Source organism: Bos grunniens, chromosome 10 (genome assembly GCF_055505025.1).
Source record: "Bos grunniens cultivar Pamir isolate PY7600 chromosome 10, Bosgru_T2T1.0, whole genome shotgun sequence".
NCBI classification, from domain to species: domain Eukaryota; kingdom Metazoa; phylum Chordata; class Mammalia; order Artiodactyla; family Bovidae; genus Bos; species Bos grunniens.
The window spans coordinates 100,969,003-100,994,553 of NC_141174.1; the positions used below are offsets into that span (position 1 = coordinate 100,969,003).

The 25,551-nt window shown below is 37.3% G+C and overlaps 1 protein-coding gene across 28 annotated transcripts in view; it reads left to right on the forward strand.

Moving 5' to 3' along the window:
* APC (APC regulator of Wnt signaling pathway) overlaps positions 1-25,551 on the forward strand; it is a 351,744-nt gene that overhangs the window by 285,255 nt on the left and 40,938 nt on the right. For 17 of the 28 annotated variants that reach the window (XM_086323316.1, XM_086323311.1, XM_086323314.1 and 14 more), the window contains 5 exons: positions 941-1,025; positions 2,172-2,373; positions 8,692-8,800; positions 11,359-11,472; positions 23,478-23,561. In XM_086323316.1, coding sequence (XP_086179442.1) covers positions 941-1,025; positions 2,172-2,373; positions 8,692-8,800; positions 11,359-11,472; positions 23,478-23,561 — 594 coding nt within the window. Of the gene's footprint in view, positions 1-940; positions 1,026-2,171; positions 2,374-8,691; positions 8,801-11,358; positions 11,473-15,044; positions 15,117-23,477; positions 23,562-25,551 lie in introns of all 28 variants that reach the window. The other 11 variants (XM_086323303.1, XM_086323301.1, XM_086323308.1 and 8 more) reach the window with 1 other exon arrangement.

Sequence of the window (25,551 nt, forward strand, 5' to 3'; positions counted from 1 at the left end):
CCTACCAGGCTCCTCCGTCCGTGGGATTTTCCAGAAAAGAGTACTGGAGTGGGGTGCCATTGCCTTCTCTGAAACCACTGACATAGTCTTTACTATATTTACTCTTCTTGACAGGTTTCCTTTTCAATCTATTTACGGATCCTTTTTCACATAGAGGAACACTGCCCATAGCTGTAGGATTGTAACTGTTCAAATACATTGTTTTGCATTTGGAATCCTACTTGGCCAGCAAAGATTTTGTTATGAACTAGAATGGGATGCCTCAGAATATGTAAATGTAAAAATACATATAAATTATTGTTAAGGAACATACAGAAAAACTAGTAGGAAGTGAAAGTTTTTAACGTTCTCTGACAAAAATTTGTTATGAGAAGGCTTTAGATGGGAAAGGACGTAATGGATCAAAAGTTGGGAGACAGCGTACAGTCATTTAACTATCTGCTGACTATAAATCAGTGTACTAGTAGAATGTATATAAGTTGAGTACATAAATGCTTGGTATCAATTGGGGTGTTAAATAAAACAGCATAATGTGTTAATTTGCTGTCTTCCATGGCCATGTTGGTACAAGTTTAGTTTTTGTGTCTTCAGCAAATCTTTGAGTCTCAGTTGGTCTATCTGAAAAATGAGAGTAATCCACCTTGTTTTGTTCTTTCAGAAGTTACAAATAACATATCTTAACTATCCTGTGTATACTGTGTGGAGACTACTTGTAATCACCATTGTCACAAAGTATCAGTGTTGTCATTGGGCTGTAATTTATTATTTATAATTAGTAATAGATAGTATCTGTAAAGTACTTTGCATTTTATATGTTTTCAGATAGATCTGAAATAACTTTTTTCCCCCAGCAGACCTAAATGCCAAGAAACTTAAAATCATATCTTCAAAAAGTTATTTAGAATTTTGTCATACTGAGATACTGTGTTCTTTTTTACAGGAAGTACTTAAACAACTACAAGGAAGTATTGAAGATGAAGCTATGGCTTCTTCTGGACAGATTGATTTATTAGAGCGTCTTAAAGGTAAATTTTTAAAAAATGTTTTAAAGTAATTTTTTAAGCTCCAGTTGTCATCTTTAGGTGTATATATCCAAATAATGCTTCTCTTGATTAGAATGTTGGTGTTGGATTTTCTTAGCCTAATGCATTAGGATGTAATTTTTTAAGTACAAATATGTAAACAGTCTATTTGCTTGTCATTTTTCCAGTTAAAACATTTAACTGCCTTTAAATAAACTATTTTAGATACCTTTCTTTACAATTTTCAGCTCTTTCTAAAATGCATTGCTCTTCTGCCAGTCATTAAGTAGGCCTTTATTAAGCTTTATGCTATAGACTGGACCCATTGCTTCATTTGAAGGAGTCAGTGCCTTTCTTTGTTCCATTCAGAATAGAAGTGCTTTATCTTTGTGCATACACACACACACATACACACACTGATTTTAAGCCATTTTTAATAGAATTTTGAAAGAATGTCTTTCTTGTTTTATTACTTAAAAATTCAAATATCAAATCAGCTAAGTTTAATTGTAATTGAAGGTGGGCAGAGAAATTACCTTTGGATCCCCAAGTATATTATTACCTAGTAGGAATCTAAGAAAGGACATTCTGTCTAATTTTTCTTTAACATACTTTTTTTCCACCGGACTGATTCAAGCTATCTTGGAGGGAAAGTTTAGCTGTTCTGTTCCTAAATAATTGTTCATTCACTCATATACATTTGAGGCTTTCTCTGATAGAAATCTAAAGTTGCAGGTCTGTATACCAAAAGGTGAACACTTCTTTTTATTAATGACACGTATTTGTGTATATTGCAAAAGGTCACCACCACAAGTGTACCCTTTTATATGTGCTTTGGCCTGGGTTTTTTTCAGGACATTTCTTTTATAGAACCAGTAGTCAGTGAATTTCTCTGAGCATCAGCATTTGTGATAAGGATTCCCTCTGTCCCTCTATAGATCTGCTGCTCAATAACTGCCATAATTTAGTACTCCTGCATACTTTATGTGATATATATAATGTATTTATATATATATAAAGTGGTTTAAAATTTGAGGGTTGAAATGTGAACCTAAGGTTTCATTATTAAAAGGTAATATAATTACATTAGGAATATTTTAGATCACTTAAAGCAGTTGTTTTATAAAAACTTGTCTGTATTTTATTTAGAACTTAACTTAGATAGCAGTAATTTCCCTGGAGTGAAACTACGGTCCAAAATGTCCCTCCGTTCTTACGGAAGCCGAGAAGGATCTGTATCTAGTCGCTCAGGAGAGTGCAGTCCTGTTCCTATGGGTTCATTTCCAAGAAGAGGGTTTGTAAATGGAAGCAGAGAAAATACCGGTTATTTAGAAGAACTTGAAAAAGAGAGGTAACTTTTCTTCATTAAGTAGTAAACTTTTATACTCTAATTTTTGCTAGATTTTGTCATTTTGTGACAATACAAAACAGGAATTATGAAGCGTGTGTGGTGGGTGATCACAAGCAGCACTAGAGAGCATTTTCCATTTATTGTCTCAAAGCAGTGTATTACTGATTGTCCTTATCTTACATCTAAAAATGTGAAGGAGGCAGTTTCTTGGGATTCTAATGCTCAAATGCTCTGTACATTGAATAATGTACAAATAGTACACATAATCACAGTGGCTAAAATATGTAACTGAGTTTTGATTGACTTTTCCGTTATCTTTTCAAATGAATTAAATAGCTACCAGATTCAGTATAAGCTGACTGGTTTCCATTATTAAACAAGTGAAACAATTTATCAGTTTTGGTTTCTTAAAAAAATGTTGCTTGATACAGAATCAATTCTTGTTTCTAAGAGCTAGTATGTTAATTCTTTTCTTCTTGAACTTAAAATCATCTCACAAGTATCAGAATATATAGTTACCAAAAACTTTGTCAAGTATTTTTGTACCTCCTGTAAGATTATAAATTCCTTTATGCATGATCGATACCATATTATATTTATATTCCTAAAAGTTCTATTGGACTTTCAAGAAATACTCAAATTCATAAATCTTAATTTGCATAAATGTACAAATGTATAAATTCTCTGGGACCTTGGTCAAGTCTTTAAATTTTTGTGTCATTTCCTTCTGTAAAATAGGAATATGGTTCTACCTTGTGGAGTTATGAACAATGGATATTAACATATGGAAAATACCCAGCATATCTCATTGAGAGGCAAAAGACCTTTTACTACTTTCTCTCTGGTTTTAGATGTGACCATCTCTAAAAATAACAATAATCATGGGCCAGAAATAGTGTTAAGCTTTCTTTAATCTCTTGAGTTTAAATGAATCTCTGTTTCATATATTGAACCAGGACTGTTTCTGAGAGTCTAGGAAACACTGTCCTGAAAAATCAGAAGCTAACTGGAGTATACATTCTTCCAGCACTTTGTCCTCTTTGAGCTGTTAAGAGGCATATGAGCGTGCCAGTTTTCCTAGGAACTTACTTTGCTTTATGTGACAAAGGCCTGATTTTATTCACAAAGAGTGTGTGTGTGTGTGTGTGTGTGTTTGTAGTTCTCAATATCTTGTGTCCTCCTGGTTCTCACCATTGTTTGAAGGTAAATTTAGCCCTTGTTTATGTGACAAAAATCTGTATTTTGCTCTCGTACTTGATTGATAGTTTGAATAGGTCTAGGATTTATTTTCTTCAACTTTTGAAAATTCTGTTATTTCTTTGATGATTTTACCCCCTCTGTTTTTCTACTCTTTCTTTCCAGACATCCCTTAAGTCATAGAAACTATCTCTGTATCTTTTTTTCTTGTTCTCTGTATTACCTATAGATACAGTAAGTTTAAGTGAGGTAAGTGTTAGAAAATAGTCAAGCCAGAACTGAAGCCCAGATCCATACCCTTTTTTTTTTTCTTAATTTACTTTTATTTTTGACCGTGTTGGGTATTCCTTGCTGCACAGGTGCTTTCTCTGGTTGCAGAGAATGGGGGCTTGTTCTGCACTCGGGCTGTAGGGAGCACAGGCTTCAGTAGTTGTGACGCGTGGGCTTAGTTACCTCTGGGCACGTGGGATCTTCCAGGACCAGGGGTCAAACCCGTGTCCCTGGCAGGAGGATTCTTAACCACTGTACCGCCAGGGAAGCTCCATGACCTTTTTGAACCTCAGTTTTCCAGTTAAAATATGTTGTGAGGATGAAATTAGATATTTTAAAACAACTGCTTAGTACTCTATATCTGATACACTCAAATAGTTATTGTCACATTAGCCATTAATACTTTTTAACAAATATTTAAATGCCTGATACATGTGCCATGTTCTTCTAGATGATCCTGAGTTAGCTAGAGGACTAAGAAGACATGAAATTTATGTCAGGTCAGTTTATTTATCTTCCTTGGTTCTTGTCTCATCGCAATAAAAATGTGGAGCAATGGACCAAAAGGTGTGGAACATCAGACAAGTTGCAGCTCAGTGCAGCTCAAGCAGACAGATCTTTTCCTAGTGAGATACTCCCGAAGGAGCCCTCCCCATCTTTCCAGTTGATCCCTCTTGGCTCCCCTTTTATTATATGTCCAGTCTCCTCCTCTTGGTTACGCCTGGTGCAGAGTAGGGCTTGTACCCACCACAAATCAACGAGAGGAATGCAAATGGTCATACACTCAAGGCCATTTGACAATTTCAAGTTATGTAACAGCAGGCTGTGTTGTTATGCCTTACCATATGTCTTCCCCTAAGTCCATATTATAATTAGATGTAGAATATTCATGAGCCCTTAATGGCCTCCTAACTGCCTTAAGGTTACTTGGAGAAGCCCCCCTGGTTGTTTTGTATCCACTGTGTGCCCAGGGCCCATGTGCAGTAGTTGAAAAGTCTCTGGTTATTTTGTAACATCTGTGAGCGCTCATGAGTGTGTCAGGGATGTTCAGAGATCAGCTTGCATCCCTTTCAGCCAGGCCTCCCCTTGTTGTTCCTGTCTAACTTCCTACCTAACATTTACATTTTAAAGAAGACTGTTGACAGTCACTAAACAAGCCTTTAATCTGCTAAATGATAAAGACCCACCAGCTTCCTATCAGTTTTGAGCCTTAAATACTGTGGTATGAGTCATAAGATCAACTCCTGTCAGTTAACCACTTGTTACCACGTTGGCTCTTGACTTTGGCTTCGCAAGCAAGAGCATTTTGCCAGAGTTCAGTCTTAAACTTGATAGCAACAACTTGGCCCTATTCTCCTTAACATTTTTCTTACTCCAGTACCATCGCTAAAATTAGCTTATTCATTTGAGCACTTTTAGCACCCAGATCTTGATTAAATAAGCCAATTTATTGAAGACTAATCAGAAAAAGCAAGAGAGTTCCAGAAAAACATCTATTTCTGCTTTATTGACTATGCCAAAACCTTTGACTGTGTGGATCACAATAAACTGTGGAAAATTCTGAAAGAGATGGGAATACTAGACCACCTGACCTGCCTCTTGAGAAACCTATATGCAGGTCAGGAAGCAACAGTTAGAACTGGACATAGAACAACAGACTGGTTCCAGATAGGAAAAGGAGTACGTCAAGGCTGTATATTGTCACCCTGCTTATTTAACTTATATGCAGAGTACATCATGCCAAACGCTGGGCTGGAGAAGCACAAGCTGGAATCAAGATTGCCGGGAGAAATATCAATAACCTCAGATATGCAGATGACACACCACCCTTATGGCAGAAAGTGAAGAGGAACTAAAAAGCCCCTTGATGAAAGTGAAAGAGAGTGAAAAAGTTGGCTTAAAGCTCAACATTCAGAAAACTAAGATCATGGCATCTGGTCCCATCACTTCATGGGAAATAGATGGGGAAACAGTGGAAACAGCGTCAGGCTTTATTTTGGGGGGCTCCAAAATCACTGCAGATGGTGACTGCAGCCATGAAATTAAAAGACTTTTACTCCTTGGAAGGAAAGTTATGACCAACCTAGACAGCATATTCAAAAGCAGAGACATGACTTTGCCAACAAAGGTCCGTCTAGTCAAGGCTATGGTTTTTACAGTGGTGATGTATGGATGTGAGAGTTGGACTGTGAAGAAGGCTGAGTGCCAAAGAATTGATGCTTTTGAACTGTGGTGTTGGAGAAGACTCTTGAGAGTCCCTTGGACTGCAAGGAGATCCAACCAGTCCATTCTGAAGGAGATTAGCCCTGGGATTTCTTTGGAAGGAATGACGCTTAAGCTGAAACTCCAGTACTTTGGCCATCTCATGCGAAGAGTTGATTCATTGGAAAAGACTCTGATGCTGGGAGGGATTGGGGACAGGAGGAGAAGGGGATGACAGAGGATGAGATGGTTAGATGGCATCACCGACTCGATGCACATGAGTTTGGGTGAACTCCGGGAGCTGGTGATGGACAGGGAGGCCTGGCGTGCTGCGATTCATGGGGTTGCGAAGAGTCAGACACGACTGAGCTACTGAACTGAACTGAATCAGAAGAAATAGCATCTCCCTCTATCCCTTGTTTCCTTGCCTTAGTCCTGGTAGGTCCTGCAGGTGCTCATCAGGGATCATTTAAAAATAGGATCAGATCTCATTTTTTTGCTAGTTGTAATACCCAGCCTGTGAAAGGGGTTCAGGATTTCTGCACTGCTTTCTCCTGCTCCTATTGTCAAAAATGGAAGGGAGAGGGCAGCTTCTCATTGGTCAACACCTCTGCCTCAGGTTGGTACATCGTAACCAGGATCTGGCTTCTTCCCATGAATTCCCCCGCTACTGAGGTTGCCACAGCAAAAAGTGAAGGCTTATTTCTTATTTTTCAAGTTGCTTCTCAGTAAAGAAAGGAAAGTTTAGCAACAGTAGAACTTTCCACATACATTCATACATACTCATCAAGAAAATATAATCAAACAGAATTTTAAAGTGTTAATAACAGAGTCAGAGTGGGGAATGACTCAGTAAGAGCAAAGCCCAGAAGCTGTAATAAAAAATATCTTCATATTCAAGTGATTAACTGAGAAAATAACATTTATAACTGACAGAGTACTATCATTCTTAATGCAGAAGAGGTCCTGTAAATAAGAAAAAGCCACAGAAAAGGAAATAAAAATGGATTTTAAACTTGGAAAAATGTTTACCCTTACCCATACTAAAAGAAATCAAATTAAAACCTTAGTAATAGGAAATTCCCTTTTGGTCTAGTGGTTAGGACTCTGCACTTCTAATGCCGCGAGCTGGGGTTCCATCCATGGTCTGGCTCTGCAGCATGGCCAAAAACCAGGAAGTCCATAATGATACACCATTTTTTAAACCCTAGAAATGTAAAAGAATCTTAAAAGTTTGATAAAGCATTTAGATTGTCAAAGGTGGCAGAAGCATAAATTGGTACAATATCTAGTAAGGACAGTAAGTTAAAAATTTACATATCCTAGGAATTTGTCGTCTATACATGCTTGCATATTTGTACAATGAAGTTACTTATAAGGATATTCAGTGGAGCACTATTTATAATAGCAAAAGATTAGAAAGACCCTAAATGGGAAAAAAAAAAAGACCCTAAATGCCGTCTAACGTAGAATCAGTTACTATTTACTCTTGTATGGATTCATAAATATCTTTGCAGCTAGCAGAAAAACACATAGAACCTTTTTATATTCTGATACAAGAATGATCTCCAAGATAGGCTTTAAGTGGTAAAAAGTTATAAGACAACACAGCTAATAATATGCTATTATTTATGTTTTAAAATGTACGTGTACATACACACACATACATTCTTTCATTTTTATAGAATGTCTCTGGAAATAAATATAAGAGAATAATAGTGGTCGCTTAGGGAAGGAGTCACACAAAAAGACATAGATCATATACTTCTTGTGAAAGTGAAAGTGAAGTCGCTCAGTCGTGTCCGACTCTTTGCGATCCCACGGATTGTAGTCTACCAGGCTTCTCTGTCCATGGGATTTTCTAGGCAAGAGTACTGGAGTGGGTTGCCATTTCCTTCTCCAGGGGATCTTCCCAACCCAGGGATCGAACCCATGTCTCCTGCCTTGCAGGCAGACACTTTACCCTCTGAGCCATGCAGGATCTTTAATACTTCTTGTGCCTACTGATTTTTTCCTCTTAACACTTTATTTTGCATTTATGTTTATATTGATCAGGTATAGAGTATTGATATAGGTTGTAATTGAGGACATCATCGATTGGGTTGTCACAAATTATGTAACAAGTTCATCTTCAGATTTCAAGCCTAAGAAAATGTTTCTCTCCCTCAGAACAACCTCCTCTTATTGCACAGTGATAATATATTTCTTATTTTGACCAATAAGAAGCTGAAAGCTACATGCAATAGTTCCCTATACTCTAGATTTCTTTTTTGCATAATTACTGCTTTTCTTTGCTTCTTTATTATACTTTTTATTCTTATATCTGAGTTTTATTAAATCTGTACTTTTTACTGTATACCAACATCAAATTCTTAGATTGTAAATAAATGTGAAGAAAGCATTTGGTTAGAATGTAAATATTCTAGTAAGAATGGTTGCCATCTTATTTAGCTGAAAAAGTTTAAAACTTTTAATATTCAAATTTTAATGATTATAATCTAAGTCCCACCTTCAGAAATCTCAAATTAGTAAAATTCTTACTGATTCATTATATTACTTTAACTAGAAAACATTACAGTTATAGCTTAGAGTTGCTGTTATGTGTTCTGTATTAGCATTGTGTAAACTTAAATTTTTTTTGAAAAACAGATCATTGCTTCTTGCTGACCTTGACAAAGAAGAAAAGGAAAAAGACTGGTATTATGCTCAACTTCAGAATCTCACTAAAAGAATAGATAGCCTTCCTTTAACTGAAAATGTAAGTAACTTGACAAAATAACTTATTTTTATATCTGAAAGTATATCTAAGTTTATAACTATATAGTTATTTGTAAACTATAATATGTTTTATCCAACTTCAACATAAATATATAGTCAGTGAATTTTGTATATAAAGATGATACAACTAAAAGATTCAGGATTCAACTAGGTTTTTTATTAGATGTGTTGAATTACCAAAGATACTCTGTAGAAATGTTTTTCACCATCTGTCTGTTTTTTGAACTATATTACAGGACTCGTGCCAGATGGTTTTTGCAATGAAAGTATCTTTGAGATAAGTTGAGTCCTATTCTAGTTATTGTAAATGACAGTAGTTGTTGGCACAGATGTTAGGGCTTTTTGCAAGCACTAAAAGTTGTTTGTTTTGCTAATAGAACTATGTAAAAAATAACTTAATTCTGTCAGCCTCTCCCTCCCCACTGAGCCTCTCCAAGTTAACTGTTTTATTTATGGGGTGACACGTATAAGAACATTTCTGAAATACATTAATAATTTTAAATAAGACTTTAACTGTCACCCATAAATTTTAAAACAATTTAATAGGCCAGTTAAAATTAATCTTCCACTCTTAACTTAGATTTTTCATTTTCTAATAAAGTTTTGAGAGGACATAATAAAAGAAAAAGTACAACGAAGGAAAAACCTTTTCCAAAACACACAGTTAATCAGTTTCCTGCGTGGGCATTGTCTGGCAGGAGCTAGAACTAGTGCTCAGCCTCCTGAGCACAAACTTACCCAGGTTTGTGAGAGGGAAAGAATCTCCCTTCCTGACAACGTCCTTAACATCATTTTGGGAGCTCAGGAGACACGACAAATGAAAGAACAGTTCATAGAGAGTGTTGACGCGTGAGGATTAGGAGCTCAGGAGGGTTTGGAGGGATATTTGCTCTTAATGTTAAAGTGGTGTTTTGCTTAACATTCACTTTGGTGATTAAAATGTACAATATTTAGAGTCCAGCTGTCTGCATGCAGTTGTGTATGAAACAGTTCGAGAGCAATCGGTTAATACCTGAAACAAAGATCAGTTGTCAAATCATTCCCATATTAATTTACCATATAGTCATTCACATTTATTTAAGAGGATATGTAAGACATTATAGACCATTAGGCAACATTAGCAAATGTAAATTGCTTATATTTCATAAATATTTTTAAATTCACAAAATTTTTATTTTATATTGGGAAGGCAGGTTGAGAATGATTTCATATGGAAATACTTATCAGGTTACTAGGCATTGCTTAAAACATCAGATATAAACCACATTATTGTAGCATAATGTGTCATCTTCAGCCTTTTGTGCAAGGGATTTTTAGAAGTGGAGGACAAATAAGTGTAGTTATAACTGACTCGCTGTACTTATAACATGACTCACAGCATGCAGACTGTTTCAACTGTGTTGCAGCACATAATGTGGATATGCCTATAGGAACACATTCTGCGTGTGTCATCTGTATATTGTAAGAGAAAAGGGTGAAAGGTCCTCTAACTTACCTGACAACGCACTTTGGGATTCTTAGGCCTACAGGATGTTATTCTGAGTCAGACACATACACATGCAGCTTTTGTGTGTGGGTGTGTGTGAGTATGTGTGTGTATGTATGTAGGGTCTCAGTTTCTTGATCAGGGATCAGACCTGCGCCCTTGACAGTGAGCGCATGGAGTCCTAACCCCTGGACCTGCGGGGAATTGTCCACATGCAGCTTTTGATTGGACTTACAGAGCATGAAAAATCTACAGCGCTTGATTATTCCTTTCATGGTCCATTATAACTGTCACCTGTCATTTCGCCTGGTCGTTTTTTAGCCTTGGAGCGTGTCTTTGTAAGTTTCTTTGCCTTCTCTTTTCCCTCATTTTTTATACCTAGCAGTTACCACAGCATCTGGAATTGTAGTTAGAGGGCTAATGAAGTTTTGAATGTACTAACACCCACTCCATGAAGAAGTACTTTTTTTGGTTTGTTTCAACTTTGGTTCATATTTATATTTTTACCAAAAAGTTTGTGTTATCTCTCAATTTATGATTGTATTATATAAAAGCTTTTCTTTATTCTATCTTCTTCATTTTACATGTGGGAAAGTTCTCTCAGTTTAGTCTATATGTATATAACAATCCTAAAGTGAGGTATCAACTTAAGGATGATGGACCTGATTCTTGATTTTTCTATTTTGTCCACATTAATATTCTAATTTTTAATAATTCAAAGTAGTGCTTTTTCAGGGCAGAAGAATTGTAACTAAAAATAGGCTGACCTTAACTGGACCAGTATATACATATACATTTTAAAGAGCTTGTACAATTTAATTAAAACTGTTGGTGACTGTGGGGCAATAAAAGTGTTTCAACTCTTCACATCAGAAACCCAGGCTGAGCCTCGCACTGATCAAGTTTTAGGACTTCTTAGAGTAAAAAGTAATTTTCTCATATATAACAATTATGTATTTGTTCATTCATTTTCTTTATTGGTACTTATATGCTTTTTCATTTTTACTGATAAACACAAGACCCTCACATTTCCATTTTATTTGTGGTTTTAGTTTTCCTTACAAACAGATATGACCAGAAGGCAGCTGGAGTACGAGGCACGGCAAATCAGAGTTGCAATGGAAGAACAGCTAGGCACTTGCCAGGATATGGAAAAGCGGGCACAGGTAACGCTCATCATTAAGCTACGAAGCAGTGCTAGCCAGATTTCCATGAAGGATCGAGTGAATTACAGCTCTGTTAACTCTGCTTAAGTTTTATTATTAAAGATATTTTAAAGTCTGTCTTTACTTTGGCACGAGTTCAAAACAAGAATAATTTAATATGGCTGCTGGGAAGCATAACCAGTATTCACATAATTCTGCCCTCCTATTTCAGTTCTCTGATACTGTTCTGCTCTGCTTTGGAATTATAAGAGGGAAAAAGAATTCAATTCTGGTCATCTTATTCGCTGCTGGCTAACTTTAGTTATCCTTTGAGATTTTTACTTCCGTGTTTGTGTAATGAAACCCAGAATATTAAAAAAGGAAAGTCTCATTCAAGGAGAGAAACATACAAAGAGAACATTGGGAAGAGAAACGAATTGGATGGAGAACATTCCCGTGTTTCTGCTCTCAACTATGTAAAGAAAGAATATTGGGATAAGAAAGGATTTCTTAAGACATTAGACTAATTGCAAAGATTGGTAAAATTCTACTACTTTAAAATTAAGAGATTATCTTTATTAGGCACCTTGAAGAAAATGAAAAGGGGAAAAAACATGTTTGGGAATTTCCTGTCTATCCATCGGTCTGGGCTCAAGTGCTTGTACTGCCAGGCCCTGAGTTCCAGCTGTGGTCAGAGAACTAAGACCCCACAAGCCAAGTGGCACGGCCAAAAGGAAAAAAAAAGGTGAAAAGATAAGTTACATATTGGGAGAAGGTATTTATCACCATATAAGTGGCAAGGAATCAAGAATATATAATGAATTTCCAAAAATACTGTAAATTAAATTATATGATACAATTAATACAGATTTAGTATTTGTAACAGTTGGTGTTTTCATGAAATTATTTTAAAATACCAGGCAGATTTTCTTTGTTTTTTTATAGAAAAACTATGAGAAATTTTACTCTGGTTTATATGAATTTACGTTTTTAGAATGTGAATTTATGGAATACTGTATGCATGTTTTTGTATATCCGTTAATGTGTTTGTTTTTAAAGGTACTTAAGAAATAAGAGGTAGATATGAAAATTTCTGTATTAATATATAAATATGCTGCTGCTACTGCTGCTAAGTCGCTTCAGTCGTGTCCGACTCTGTGCGACCCCAGAGACGGACGGGCTCCCCCGTCCCTGGGATTCTCCAGGCAAGAACACTGGAGTGGGTTGCCATTTCCTTCTCCAGTACATCAAAGTGAAACGTGAAAGTAAAGTCGCTCGGTCCTGTCCGACTCTGTGCGACCCCATGGACTGCAGCCTACCAGGCTCCTCCACCCATGGGATTTTCCAGGCAAGAGTACTGGAGTGGGTTGCCATTGCTTTCTCTAATATATATATATATATATAAATAAGTATATTCCAGACAGCTTACTGTAGAACAGATTAACTTGAGTTCTTTCTTGGCCATACTGTCCAGATATGTGCAGATGTATTCATTTTAATTTTGTTCTGGAATATAGTGTTCTTCTTTTGGTAATTAATATTCTAAGGAATTTTTAGCCCATATTTTATAAATACAGCAAACATTCATTTATTCTGGAAATATATTAAGGTTGCTGCTGCTGCTGCTAAGTCGCTTCAGTCGTGTCTGACTCTGTGCGACTGTATAGATGGCAGCCCACCAGGCTTCCCAATCCCTGGGATTCTCCAGGCAGGAGCACTGGAGTGGGTTGCCGTTTCCTTCTCCAATGCATGAAAGTGAAAAGTGAAAGTGAAGTCGCTCAGTCGTGTCCGACTCTTAGCGACCCCATGGACTGCAGCCTACCAGGCTCCTCCGTCCATGGGATTTTCCAGGCAAGGGTACTGGAGTGGGGTGCCATTGCCTTCTCCATATTAAGGTTAGGGTTAAAGAAATATTGTACACAAAGCAAAAATGGAAGTATTTGTAGTACACATGAGGAGTTAATATCCGTAATATACAGGGAGCAACTACAAATCAGTTGAAAACAAGACAACCCAAAGAGGAAAATAATCAAAAGGTATGAGTAGTCCCATCACAAAAGTACAAGTGGTTAATAAATAATTGTGAAAAGATACTGAAACATCACTAGTCATTAGGGAAAAGTAACACAAAATAATGTTGTTTTTCGTTAGTGGTGGTGGTTTATTTTTTGGTTGGTTAATTTTCTGCCTATCAGACTGGCAAAAGCTTTAAAGTTTAGCATCATGTAATACTGGTGAGATTGTGAGAGACTGTAATACGAAGCATTGTCGTCTGCCTGTGTAAGAATACACTGGTACAGTCCTGAAGGACTCTGTAGCACTACCTGTCAAAGTTAAAATGTTTGTACCCTCTGACCTAGTAATTCTGTAATACTCTCAGAGTATGTCCTCCAGGAATGTCTACTTAAAGCAGCAAGAATATAAGTATAGATTTTATGATATTCATTGCAACAGTATTTGTAAGACACTTAGAGAGACATTACAGTGTCCATCATTTGGGTAGTTATTAAATTAGTAGTATGCAGCTGTTACAAATATTAATAATTAGGTGATGGGAATAATGAAAATAATTGCCCATAGTAATTCTTTCCCTTGTAACTCTACTTGAGTGACTCAACATGTAAGACTAGGCCAGCTAATGAACATGGAAGTGAATTCCAAGAAGGCCTGAGGCCATGAGAAAAAAATGTGGTACCTCCTTTGCAAGGAAAAAAGATGGATAAAAGTTCCAAGTAAAATAAGAATAGAGTAAAAATTTTTTAAAAAATAATTATGTACCAGAAACAGAAGGCAACATTATATTAGACTGAGAAAATAGAGAAATAATTAGATTATTACCATTGCGGTCATTAACATGGTTTGCTGCTTGCTGGCATCACTATTACCTAACTTTGTTTGGAGGTTCCACTAATGCACGTAGAAAGAAAACAAGTTGTTGAACTACTGCACTATTTTCCAACTAGAAGGGAAGAGACCAAATAATTGTCATTTGTGAATTATATAGTTGTCTACCTAGAAAAGCCATGGCGAAGAGCCAAAAAGTATTTCAGCTGAGAGAACTCAGTAAGGTGGCTGGAGTTAAGATAAATTAGTGTTTCTCTATTAGCAATGGCTACCATTTGGAAATGGAAATTGGATAGAAAGATCTCTTCATAATGGCAGGAAACTTTAAAATACCAAAAACAGACCCACATGAAGAAAAATATAAAATTGCTAAAGGACACGCTATGTGGCCTTGAAAGTAGAGAAGCCTGTGTGGCTGTCTGCGTTGTGTTTGTGTTATCTGGTTGCAGCGACGCCAGGGATATCTCAAAAGAGAGGCCAAGATTGTAAGGGTCCTGCAGGGTATGGAGGAGTGAAGTGAGTAGCCAGACCACTCAGGCTGGCTGTTCTCTTGCCGTCTGTACATGCTGTGAATGCCTGCTTCCCCTGCACCCTGCATACAAGACTGACCTTCCCACACTTGCCCGGCCCCAGCTATTGACTGTGCCTATCACTGGGGCAGTCAAGGGCTTTCCCCCTGGTGGTTTCCCTGGTAACTGTGAGCCAACCTGACATTACTCTCTAACTGGCAATCTCCCCTTCCACCCGAGAGGGAGCCTGCTGCGTGTCCTGCCTGCCGTCCACCGCACATGGTAGGGTATCACTCCAGGACCTTGTTTCAGGTGCGTAAGATCCCGCTTCCATTACACCATTGATGTCCCTGTTGCTAAAAATAAATAAGATCCCTAGGTGAGAAGATTTTAATATCCTAATAATGTCTTTCTTTAAAAAGTTGATTTAGAAATATAATATGATTCCAGTCATAATCTTAGTTTTTTTAGAGCCCAGAAAAAAGATTCTTAAGTTTGTAAAGTAAGAATTTCCAAAAGTATTTAAGAAAATTATAATGAGTGAGGATTTACCTTACCATTTGGTAAAATTTACTGTAAAGGTGTTGCAGTAATCACAATATGATATTAATAGCACAGGAATAGATGTAGGCAAATAGAACAGAATAGAGACTAGAAGAAGATGTAAGAAAATCTGAAATCTTTTAATGATAAAAGTTGCAAGTTTGGGGCGGGGTGGGGTGGGGAGTGGTAAATAACTCAGTGAACGCATAGATAAGAACTAGGAACCTTTTTGGTGGTAGTTGTCTTTTAGTCACTAAGTCATGTCTGACTCTTTTGTGACCCCGTGAACTGTAGGCCATCAGGCTTCTCTGTCCATGGGATTTCTCAGGCAAGAATACTGGAGTGGGTTGCCATTTCCTTCTCCAGGGGATCTTCCTGTCCCAGTGATTGAACCCATATCTCCTGCATTGGCAGGCGGATTCTTTACTACTGAGCCATCAGGGAAGCCCTATTTGGTAGTACAGAAATTAAATTAGATCCCTACCTCACATCTTGTACATGAACAGTTACAGGTGAGTTAAATATCTAAATGTAAAAAATAAAATTAATAGAAGAAAATACAGGACAAGAGAGATCTTAATTAAGAATGGAAACCCAAAAGCAATCGGAGGGCACAGGATTTATTTTGTAAAATTTTGAAGCATTCATCCTGCAGGAAAAAGCATACGGGAAACTGTTTGTGACACATCAAGGGAGAAAGGTTTAATATCCCTGTACTGTAAGAATTCTACAAACTAATAAGGAAAAGACAACTGTTTTTATATGGGCAGAGGATGTAGTCATTCAGTTTATTGAAAAGAAAATGCAGATGACCAATAAAACACATGCAAATGACTGTTGAACAGTTCAGGGGAAATTGAAACAAACTCCACTCTTGCCCATGCCTGTTTGAATTAGTCTCTAGCTATCTCCGTTAACAGTTTGGTTATTTATTTGTTTCTTTGTTCAACACACATTTGGGCACCTAGTATGGTGCTCCCTACTCTCCTCTCTGCGTGTAAGAAAAGGTTGGATAAATGCACATTGAGTTGTTCATAAGAGCTTTTTCTGGGAGTTGGGGATTGGTAGGGTGACGGTTACTTATACTTCTGTACTGCTGTAATGTTTTATAAATACATGGATGACATAGTTCTGTGTAGCTTTACCTGTTTTCTGGTTGACAGATACTTAGGTTATTTATAATTTCTCGCTGTTAAAACAACTCTGATAAACATACTTATCCATATCCTATAAACGTGCACAAAAGTTTTTCTAGATCAAGAATCTTTTTCTTGGAGGGCTGTATGGTAAGTATTTAGACTTTGTGGACCATGTGGTCTGTTGCAACTACTCAGCTCTGCTTTTGTAGCAAGAGAGCAACCACAGACAACAGTATATGAGCAAATGAGCATGGCTGCGTTTCAGTAAAACTTAATTCATAAGCACAGATGACTGGCAAGCTTTAACTTGCTGACCTCTGCTCTGGTATACATACCTGAAAGTGTAATTGCTGGCCCTCAGGTAGGAGTGTTCTGAATAGTGTCTGCCAAATTGCACTCAAAATGATTTATCAGTTTACGTTCCTCCCAGTAGTATATGAGAATTCTGTTTCCTTTGTTGTTGTTTTTTTCCCTTCAGAAATTGTGAGTCAGACTTTATAATTAACAGTCAAGGGGCATATGAAACAATTATCTTGTCATTTAGTTTATGCTTTCATGAGTAACTGAAGTTGAATATCTTTTCATGTATGTATTAGACTTTTAGATTTTCTTTTTGCTGTTTTTTTTTCTTATTATTAGATGTCTTATTCATATATACTTAAGAGATATTTTAATATACTCTTAATACCCATTGGTTATACAGGATGTATTTCACAACCCTTCCCTGCCAAATCTGCTACCTACTTTAGCTTAATGATAACAAAAAATTAGTTTTTATTGTAATGCTAAATTAATTATATTGTCATTTTGTGCTTTCTTCAACCTATTTTTACATCTTTTCCTATCTCTAAATATACCCTCATATTTTTTTCTAGTAAATGTAATGTTTTATTTTTCAATTAGATCTTTAATTTGTCTCAAATTTACTATTATATATGTTTTAGAGGTCAGTCAGTTCAGTCACTCAGTTGTGTCTGACTCTTTGCGACCCCATGAACCACAGCACACCAGGCCGCCCTGTCCATCACCAGCTCCTGGAGTTCACTCAGACTCACGTCCATCGAGTCGATGATACCACCCAACCATCTCATCCTGTCGTCCCCTTCTCCTCCCGCCCTCAATCTTTCCCAGCATCAGGGTCTTTTCCAGTGAGTCAGTTCTTCACATCAGGTGGCCAAAGGATTGCAGTTTCAGCTTCAGTGAATATTCCAGTGAATATTCAGGACTGATTTCCTTTAGGATAGACTGGTTGGATCTCCTTGCAGTCCAAGGGACTCTCAAGAGTCTTCTCCAACACCACAGTTCAAAAGTATCTATGCTTCAGCAGTCAGCTTTATAGTCCACTCTCACATCCATACGTGACTACTGGAAAAATGATAGCTTTGACTAGACGGACCTTTGTTGGCAAAGTGATGTCTCCGCTTGTTAATATGCTGTCTAAGTGGGTCATAAATTTTCTTCCAAGGAGCAAGCATCTTTTATTTCATGGCTGCATTCACCATCTGCAGTGATTTTGGAGCCCAAAACATAAGGTCTGCCACTGTTTCCCATCTATTTGCCATGAAGTGATAGGACCAGATGCCAGGATCTTAATTTTCTGAATGTTGAGTTTTAAGCCAGCTTTTTCACTCTCTTCTTTCACTTTCATCAGCAGGCTCTTTAGTTCTTCTTTGCTTTCTGCCATAAGGGAAGTGTCATCTGCATATCTGAGGTTATTGATATTTCTCCCAGCAATCTTGATTCCAGCTTGTGCTTCATCCAGACCAGTGTTTCTCATGAAGTACTCTGCATATAAATTAAATAAACAGGGAGACAAGATACAGCCTAGACGTTCTCCTTTCCCTATTTGGAACCAGTCTGTTGTTCTATGTCCAGTTCTAACTGCCTCCTAACCTGCATACAAATTTCTCAAAAGGCAGGTCAGTTGGTCTGGTATTCCCATCTCTTTAAGAATTTTTCATAGTTTGTTGTGATCCACACTGTCAAAGGCTTTGGCATAGTCAATAAAGCAGAAGTAGATGATTTTCTGCAACACTCTTGCTTTTTCAGTGAGTCAATGGGTGTTGGCAATTTGGTCTCTGGTTCCTCTGCCTTGTCTAAAACCAGCTTGAACATTTGGAAGTTCATGGTTTGCATACTGTTGAAGTCTGGCTTGGAGAATTTTGAGCATCACTTTACTAGCGTGTGAGATGAGTGCAATTGTGCGGTAGTTTGAGCATTCTTCAGCATTGCCTTTCTTTGGGATTGTAATGAAAAGGAACCTTTTCCAGTCCTATGGCCACTGCTGAGTTTTCCAAATTTGCTGGCATTTTGAGTGCAACACTTGCATAGCATCATCTTTTAGGATTTGAAATAGCTTGACTAGAATTCCATCACCTCCACTAGCTTTGTTCGTAGTGATGACTCCTAAGTCCCCCTTGACTTCGCATTCCAGAATGTCTGGCTCTAGGTGAGTGATCATATCATCATGATTATCTGGGTTGTAAAGATCTTTTTGTACAGTTCTTCTGTGTATTCTTGCCACCTCTTGTTAATATCTTCTGCTTCTGTTAGGTCCATACCATTCCTGTCCTTTATCGAGCCCATCTTTGCATGAAATGTCCCCTTGGTATCTCTCATTTTCTTGAAGAGATCTCTAGTCTTTCCCTTTTGGTTGTTTTCCTCTATTTCTTTGCACTGATCACTGAGGAAGGCTTTCTTATCTCTCTGTGCTATTTGTTGGAACTCTGCATTCAAATGGGTATATATTTCCTTTTCTCCTTTGCCTTGCACTTCTCTTCTTTTTACAGCTATTTGTAAAGCCTCCTCAGACAACCATTTTGCCTTTTTGCACTTCTTTTTCTTGGGGGTAATCTTGATCCCTCCCTCCTGTACAATATCATGAACCTGCATCCATAGTTTTTTAGGCACTCTGTCTATCAGATCTAATCCCTTGAATCTATACATCACTTCTACTGTGTAATCGTAAGGGATGTGATTTAGGTCATATCTGATTGGTCTAGTGGTTTTTCCCTAGTTTCTTCAGTTTAAGTCTGAATTTAGCATTAGGAGTTCATGATCTGAGCCACAGTCAGCTCCTGGTCTTGCTTTTGCTGACTGTATAGAGCTTCTCCGTCTTTGGATGCAAAGAACATAATCAGTCTGATTTTGGTGTTGACCATCAGGTGATATCCATATGTAGAGTCTTCTCTTGTGTTGTTGAAAGAGGATGTTTGCTATTACCAGTGCATTCTCTTTGAAAAACTCTATTAGCCTTTGTCCTGCTTTGTTCTGTACTCCATGGCCAAATTTTGCCTGTTACTCCAGGTGTTTCTTGACTTCCTACTCTTGTATTCCAGTCCGCTGTAATGAAAAGGACATCTTTTTTGGGTGTTAGTTCTAGAAGTTCTTGTAGGTCTTCATATACCCTTTCAACTTCAGCTTCTTCAGCGTTACTGGTCAGGGAATAGACTTGGATTACCGTGATATTGAATGGTTTGCCTTGGAAACGAACAGAGATCATTCTGTTGTTTTTGAGATTGCATCCAACTACTGCATTTCGGACTCTTTTGTTGACCATGATGGCTACTCCATTTCTTCTGAGGGATTCCTGCCCGCAGTAGTAGATATAATGGTCATCTGAGCTAAATTCACCCATTCCAGTCCATTTTAGTTCACTGATTCCTAGAATGTCGACGTTCACTCTTGCCATCTCCTTTTTGACCACTTCCAATTTGCCTTGATTCGTGGATCTAATATTCCTATGCAGTATTGCTCTTTACAGCATTGGACTTTACTTCCATCACCAGTCACATCCACAACTGGATGTTGTTTTTGCTTTGGCTCCATCTCTTCAGTCTTTCTGGAGTTATATCCAGTAGCATAGTGGTCACCTACCAACCCTGGGAGTTCATCTTTCAGTGTCCTATCTTTTTGCATTTTCATACTATTCATAGGGTTCTCAAAGCAAGAATACTGAAGTGGTTTGCCATTCCCTTCTCCAGTGGGCCATGTTTTGTCAGAACTCTCCACCATGACCTGTACATCTTGGGTGGCCCTACATGGCATGGCTCATAGTTTAATTGAGTTAGATAAGGCTGTGGTTCATGTGATTAGAAAGGTTAGTTTTCTGTAATTGTGGTTGGTTTTCAGTCTATCTGCCCTCTGATGGAGAAAGATAAGAGGCTTATGGAAGCTTCCTGATGGGAGATACTGACTGAGGGCGAAACTGGGTCTTATTCTGAGGGGCAGGACCAGGATCAGTAGATCTTTAATCCAATTTTCTGTTGATTGGTGGGGCTGTGTTCCCTCCCTGCTATTTACCTGGGGCCAAACTATAGTGGAGGTAATGAAGATAATGGCGACCTCCTTCAAAAGGTCCCATGCATGCTCTGCTACACTCAGTGCCCCTGACCCTGCAGCAGGCCACCACCGACCCATATCTCCACCGGAGACTCCTGGACACTCACGGGCAAGTCTGGGTCAGTCTCTGGTGGGGTCAGTGCTTCTTTTTCCTGGGTCCTGGTGCACACAAGGTCCTGTTTGTTTCCTCCAGGAGTCTTACTTCCCCAGTCCTGTGTAAGCTCTGGCTGCTCTGTCGTGGGGTTAATGGCGACCTCCTCCAAGAGGACTTATGCGATACCCAAGTCTGCTGCACCCAGAGCCCCTGCCTCTGTGGCAGATTACCGCTGACCCGTATGTTCACAGGAGACACTCAAACACAGTTCTTTCTCAGTCTCTGTGGGGTCTCTTGGTCCTGGTGCACATAAAGTTCGTTTCAGCCCTCTGAGTGTCTCTGGTGGGTATGGAGTTTGATTCTAAATGCAATTTCAATATATATATCAAACTATATTACTATATAATTTTATATCAGTTTTTCAAAAGTCATACCATCTCTGTATGCCTGAACAGTTAAGCGTTTTGCATTTAATTTCATAAATATTCAAGATTGTCATATAGAGAATGGAAAGAAATGCTACTGGCTTCTTCCATTGTATGTTGAGTAACAAAAGCACACAGGTTACTGTGGAAGCCGTCATCAAGGTGTTGACTTGATTTCAGGCTTTAGTGACCTAATAGCAATACCAAAATATGGTTCTGTGAAGAGGAATGTTAGATATATTTTGCTGTTTTCATCCTCTAAATATTAAAAATTTTGACTTGGGACTTTATTGGTGAGGGGGAGCTGGTTATATAGAGAGAGGAAAACAATGAAATATTATGAAAGTAGTAAGTGTAGATAGTTGTGTTGTTTCTGTAATGTCAGGATGTATTTAGTATCTGATGTAGAAGTGATCACTCATCTCTGCAGAATCTTTAGAGAGCTACCAAAAGCACTTCTTCTTCAGTGTATTTTCATGGTGAAAATTAGACATGGTAAATGTCTTAATTAGAGAATATTATTTACCTTAATTAAGTTCACTATTATCAGAATCGTGATAGAGAATTAGCATAGTTGTAGTGTTACAAAGGAGGGACAGAGGGAGGAAGTTTTCTTTTTTGGTGAGCACAACTTTTTTGAGCTTTTCCGTGTTTGTTTATCATAATGAAGCAGCAACAGTAATCATTCCTACTATGGCAACAAAATCATAAGGACATTTATTTAAACAAAACTATTTTTGATCAAAGGGTAAGTTTTGTATGTAAGTTTTTTAGCTATATATACTTAAAGCTGTTCTTTATAATACTTTAATTATCTATTGAAGTATGCGTGCTTCAAAAATCTTTCATAATCATAAAAAGTTTGGAAATGACTCATCTAGTTTCTGACACTTTTTACTCATTGAAACAATTACTCTTACAATACAGCTTTTTATACCAATGTTACAGTGTCAACTATGGAATTATGGCAGAAGATGATACAGTGTCAGCAGTACTTATTTTTAAAATATATATACTTGAAAACATTTCCCACATTTTTCAGTTCCACATTGTTTGATCTGTAGTTACTGCTTTGTGTTCACTTGAAGATCTCAGTATATGGGGGAAGCAATAACTCTTACCATCACTGTGATCTTTAGTGTTGGGAGTAATGTTTAGCTGCAGTAAGTATTTGGGAAAGCTAACTCTGAAAGGTACTGCTGACCTGTAATAGGAATAACTTTGGGGAAGATTATTCTTATTTTTTACATACTGTTGCTTCTTAAAAAAGTCAGATGTTCTTTCTCTTTACAGGATGCCATACTTTATATAAACCCATTTTACTGTACTGACATATGAATTAATATAATAAAAGTTTAGATTCAGATGTAATTTTCTTTTTGAAATAGTTTTTGAGAACAACTTTTAAATACCAATTTCACACTGTTACATATCATTTGTTGTTCAGTTGCTCAGTCATGTCCAGCTCTTTGCTACTCTGTGAACTGCAGCATGCCAAGCTTTCCTGTCCTTCACTATCTCCCTGAGTTTGCTCAAACTCATGTCCATTGAAATCCGTGATACCATCTAACCATATCTTATCCTCTGTCGTCCCCTTCTCCTTCTGCCTTCAATCTTTCCCAGCATCAGGGTCTTTTCCAGTGAGTTGGTTCTTCGCATCAGATGGCCAAAGTATTGGAGTTTCAGCTTCAGCATCAGTCCTTCCAAAGAATATTCAGGACTGATTTCCTTTAGGATGGATTGGTTGGATTTCCTTGCAGTCCAAGGGACTCCCAAGAGTCTTCTCCAACACCACAGTTCAGAAGCATCAATTCTTCAGCACTCACTTTTCTTTATGGTCCAAGTAGATACATGACTTGCATTTGTACAGTTTTCCTAAATCTAGAGATCTGTTTTATAAAGTTAGATGTGTTAAAAAGTTGAACTGATCCACTGATGTCCTCAGTATATGAATATGTATATATATGTATCTAATTTTCACATAAGAATGATTTGGTATAGAAAAAAAGAATGATTTTATACAATCCTAAGCTTTTAAATGGTAACCATAGAATGGTTAATGTTAAATTAATATTAAAAACTAATGTTTTCAATAAAAATAGATCTAATTTGGTTACTTATTTTATTTTAGCGAAGAATAACCAGAATTCAACAAATAGAAAAGGACATACTTCGTATACGACAGCTTTTACAGTCCCAAGCAACAGAAGCAGAGGTTAGTAAATTGTCTCTTTTGTTTGCAGATGTAATGATGGGTGGTTATTCTAAGAGAAGATGTGCACAGTTAGTGCAGTGTCATTGAAATAGATGTTCTAGAGAACTGAGACATTTGATAAGCTTTTTCATTAAATTAAGTAGATTTCAAAAACCTATATTACTATTTCTTCATAACGTTTAGTCAGTTAAAGCTTATAGAGCCATAAATAGATACCTTACTTCAGTTATCTGTTTACTTATAATTTGGCTACTAACAGTTTGTAAATAAGCTATCTCCTTGTGTAATCCATAGTAAAAATTGATTGTATACATTTATCTATGCTCACTTTACAAACTTCATTAAAATGACAGTAAAAGGACAAAATGAAAAAGCACAAATACCAGGGAAGGTGACAATTAATAAAATTAGGAGAACTGCAAAGCAGATAAACAAATCATTCTTCTAGATGATGGTAGAGAGTTGACCCTGGAGTGAGCACTAGTAGGTCACAGAGCAGCTCATCTTACCCTGTGTGGTCTTGAGAGCTTCCAGAATTGGTTACACTAGGCGCTTCTGGACATGAGGATTAAAAAGGGGGTTCAAACCATGTTTGTCAGCTCTGCAGCTAAAACTTGGTTTTGATCACCACACAGAAGGATGGGGTATAAAAACCATCCCTTCAGCTGTCTGTTTATAGCCACTGAATCTGGGCACTTCTCACCTTGTTTATGGGCAAATAAAAGGAAAACCTACATGGAACTTAAATGAACTATTGCTGAATAGGGAGAAACAGCATGTGGGAGGCTCAGAGAAAATAAAGTATTTGCTGCTTAAGTCACCTACAGGAAGACCTGTCTCTATGCAATAAGAGCAAAAAGTGTTGAATAAAAGTCCACATTGAACAATACAGAATTTTTGCTAGGAAAAATTGGCTCAGTATTTGGGGATACATCAATGCAAAGTTTCTAATATGCAGCCAGATTAAGACTCACATTCTAGATGATACAAGAAAAAAGAGAATGCAAAGATTGAAACATCAACCTACTGCTTTATTCTAAATATAATTACTAAAAACACGATGAAGTGCTTGTTGATATTTTTTAATGTTTATGATATAAAAAATAGTATGTACACTTTGATCCCATTTTTTAATATGCACAAATAAACATAGTGTGTCAGAAATAATATGAAAAGGCAGATAACCATTGTTAATAGCTCCTTGTTTTTTTAGTTTGGCCAGTTTTGTAATGTTTTTATAGTAACTGTACAGCTTTTACAGTGAGAGAAAACTTTTGTACGCGAAACAAATTTGACGTGTCCTTTCATCACCAGCATGCTTACCAGGTAGCTCGGTGGTAAAGAATCTGCCTGCCAGCACAGGAGATGCAGGTTCTATCACTGGGTCGGGAAGATTCCCACTCCAGTATTCTTGCCCGGGAAATCCTATAGAAAGAGAAACCTGGTGGACTCCCGTCCGTGGGGTTGCAAAAGAGTCGGACATGACTTAGCAGCTAAACAACAGCAACAACACTCATCGCCAGCACATATTTTCCACCCATGGAAAATCTGATCAAATAATGAATAGTTCTGTTTGGAGGCAGAAACTTAGTGCAGGCCCATTTATACAGAGGGAAGACAACTAATTCTAATGTTAAAAGGTATAATTTTTGCAAACAGTGTCTTTAAGGCTCTCTTCATCCATGCCTTGCTTTTTAAATATCTTAGAAGCTTTGGCTTCAGTACATCGGAATTTGAAATATGTAGAAACATGTATTTGCTAAGTAGTCAAGTTCAGTGTAATAGTCATATTGTTAGAAGTAGTTTAACCTGGATGTTTTAAGTCAGTATGAACCAAGTATTTGTAATATACAGAATGTGTCCTTTTTGCAATGTTAACCCTTCAGGACTGTTTTTTTCCTTCCAAAATAAAACTATCTCTTTACTCCTTTTTCAACGTCATTGGCATTGCTGTATGTGGCATTCGGTTATTATGGCCCCTTTGGGTTTC